The sequence below is a fragment of the Propithecus coquereli genome, unplaced genomic scaffold, assembly GCF_000956105.1.
Source record: "Propithecus coquereli isolate 6110/MARCELLA unplaced genomic scaffold, Pcoq_1.0 Scaffold32, whole genome shotgun sequence".
In the NCBI taxonomy this organism is placed as follows: Eukaryota; Metazoa; Chordata; class Mammalia; order Primates; family Indriidae; genus Propithecus; species Propithecus coquereli.
Window position 1 is genome coordinate 7,924,007 of NW_012148841.1, and position 3,264 is coordinate 7,927,270.

General features: G+C 34.8%; 1 protein-coding gene across 1 annotated transcript in view; it reads right to left on the reverse strand.

Annotated features, from left to right (window-relative positions):
* Positions 1 to 3,264, reverse strand: part of COG5 (component of oligomeric golgi complex 5) — a 421,822-nt gene that overhangs the window by 202,279 nt on the left and 216,279 nt on the right. The window contains exon 8 of the mRNA XM_012650297.1: positions 1,593 to 1,758. Coding sequence (XP_012505751.1) covers positions 1,593 to 1,758 — 166 coding nt within the window. The remainder of the gene's footprint in view (positions 1 to 1,592; positions 1,759 to 3,264) is intronic.

Sequence of the window (3,264 nt, forward strand, 5' to 3'; positions counted from 1 at the left end):
TGATTATTCTTTTAAAGAAAATTATAAAGAATTGATGCTTAAGGTTTCTACATTAAATCATGGTATCCACTCCTCAACAGATGATAATAAGGCAGCTTTAAAATTCTTTATTCTTTCAACAAAAGAAGCGTACATTAGGATTGACAGCAGGTGAATAATTACTTTCATTTTTTTTTCCCTATTCTTGACAACACAAGAGGGAATGAGATTAAATTGCTCCTGGAAATTTAAACATTAGATCAAACTTTCTGAGAATAATTGCTGGGAAAAGCTGAGAATAAAATCTCCTTTGGCAATTGCTTTTCAAAGATTTCCTTCTGGAATAGTCTTAATACAGACCTGTTCAGAGGCTAGGGCTAACCTTTAAAAATCTCTTTAAGACCTAAGATTCTTTTATCTCTTTTTATCTAGTGCAACTTATTTATGAGTTACAGATATTCAGTGTTATTTAAGGTCAAATTTAAATAGCAAATGTAAAAAACAATAAATGGCTGCAATATTTTTTAATGTTAGCCATTTATCAGGAACTGTTATAAATTCCTCATGGGTTATTTCATTTATTCTTTAGGACAACGCTTTGATGATTAGAGTACCTTCAATGGAAAAATGGGAAGAGAAAAATCAGAAACACTAAGATAAGACTTTGGGGATTTTTTCTGTAGAACAAAGAAATAAAACGGGATAGTAGAGCTAAAGAAAGAAATGAAGTCAAGATAGATTTGATTGTTTTTAAACAGAAGAAGATACAATACAACTGAATGTGATGGGAAAGAGATGCAAAGAAAGAAACATTAACAACGTGGTGGAGAGAAGTTATTTGCTGAAGGAATACCTGGGGATTGAGATCTAATGCAAATGTAGACTGTTTGGTCTTTGCTGGGAGAAAGCACAGTTCATCCATACTGAAAAGAGAGAAGAATGAAGAATATAAGGGGGGAAATGAAGACATGGAGTTGCAGCGAGTAGGTGACAGGTGCACATAATGTGTGGTCTTTTCTATCTTCTGTGGAGAAGTGTGTTATGTATGTAAATATCACCAACAGATTAAGTCTTGGCAGGAAAAGGGTTACAGACTGCTGAGGTAGGGCTACTCCTCTCCACCTTGAATGTACTTTCCTTCGGTAGTTTTCTTTAGACTTTGCTACAGCTGTCATGTTTCCAAAGGGTTTATCAGTTTCTGTCTGTACTGTCTGAGTACCAGAATTACCTTAAGGAAAAGTCCAGAAAGCTAAGGTAGAGATGGCATTCCTTAAAAAATGTTTTCTCTCTCAAAAAGAAGTACATGTGAGGATAAGGATTTTAGAAGAAAAATATGTTCCTTTTTTTTTTTGGCATCTGTTTCCTCTCAACTAAATGATGCCACAGTTTATAGATCTTTATCAAGAAGTTCTGAATATACCGATTGGCCAGTTCAACTCACTGATTAGACATAAAAGCTATAAATAAATTCTAAAACATAATTTCTTCTCTCATTTTCTGTCTACTAAAAATGAGTCATTAGATTGCTTTGAAACACGAGTGTTTCATATACTATTCAAAGGACTTCTCAGTTATAAATAAATAAAGCAGCTAAATATAAATTACATCCATACCTCTCACAGCTGACTGGGAAGGCTGAGTCAAAACTTTGATGTCTAATGCACTGTTGATATTTTCCTTTAAAGTAGCACGATATCCATCCACAACACCGATAATAGTATCCTTCAAAATTCCAAGATTATGGAAAACCTGAAGAGCTGTTCCAACTTGAGTAGGATTCTTAAAAAAAAGGTGAGGTAGAAACAGATATAAATAGGAAAACCAACAAAACCAATATAAATATATGACTTCAAGTGATACTTGAGCAGTTACTACCATATTTTTAAATTATCAAAGACAAGAACAAAGACAATTTGGAATGAAGATTATCTTTAGTCATTATTTATTTCATAAAAGACGAAGTTAAATATTATGTATATTATTTCTCCCCCTTTCCCTTTTTGTCCTCATTTAAAGGATAATAGCAAGTTTGGAAGTCTATCGCATAACATCAGAACTTACTTAAAATTTACCACCAATCCCTATAAAGAAAGTCATCCTGGAACCGACAACAACCGTACATTTGTTTAGAGAACAAATAAATGACTTCTAATTAGCCCGGCATGGTGGCATGCGCCTGCAGTTCCAGCTACTCGCTTGGGCCCAAAAGTTTGAGGCTGCAGTGATCTACGATCACACTGCTGCACTGTAGCCTGGGCAACAGACTGAGAACCTGTTTCAAAAAAAAAAAAAGACTTCTGCAGAGTTGACTGAGAGCTGAGCCATGTAGACTGATACTATTTTATTATATTTCATTCATTCATTGTAACTACAAATATTTATACAGTGCCTACTGTGCATCTGTCATAGTTCTGGGTGCTGGAAATACAGTAGCAAAACAAAACCAATGAAGTCCTTGTCCTCATGGAGCTTCTATTTATTGAGAATGCACAAAACATAAATAAAACAGAATATCTGGTAGTGATACATGCTATAAAAAAGCAAAGCAGGGAATAAGAATAGAGAATGATGGGAATTATTACATAGAGAGGAGTCAGAGAATGTCTCTTCGAGATGATATTTAAACAAAGACTTGAATATACTGAGGGAGGGAGTCTAAGAAAGATATGAGGACATACAGATCTAGCAGTATTAGCAGAAGTACTGAGAGAGAAATGTGCTTGGAACGTTAGGGAAACAGTAAGAAGTCCATGATGGCAGCTGGAACAGAGTAAAGAAGAGAAAGGTGGAAGATGAAGCAGCTGGTAAAAACACTATCAATGAGTAGATTATGCCCAGAGAGATATAAATAGGTTGTTGGATTTGTGGCTAAGTAAATGACTAAATTATCAAGCTAATATATTTCCAAGCCCAAATAGTTGAAATTCTTCTTTCACTGATGTTTCAGTGTCTATTATTAGAGACACATGGTTAAAAAGTTAAATTATTTCATTAACTTATTTTCTACACTAAGTTTATTTAAAAAGGTTACTTCTGAAATATATTGGTGTTATTTTAAAATAGCACATGATGCAGACACACACGCACAGAGGCAAAGTAGAGTCAGCTTAAAGGAAATAACAGGAAACATAGATGGTGAATAACAATACCCATTTTCAAAAAAGTTTTTTTATTAAACAAGAAAAAGAAGTAGGCCGGGCGCGGTGGCTCACGCCTGTAATCCTAGCACTCTGGGAGGCCAAGGCGGGTGGATTGTTTGAGCTCAGGAGTTCGAAACCAGCCTGA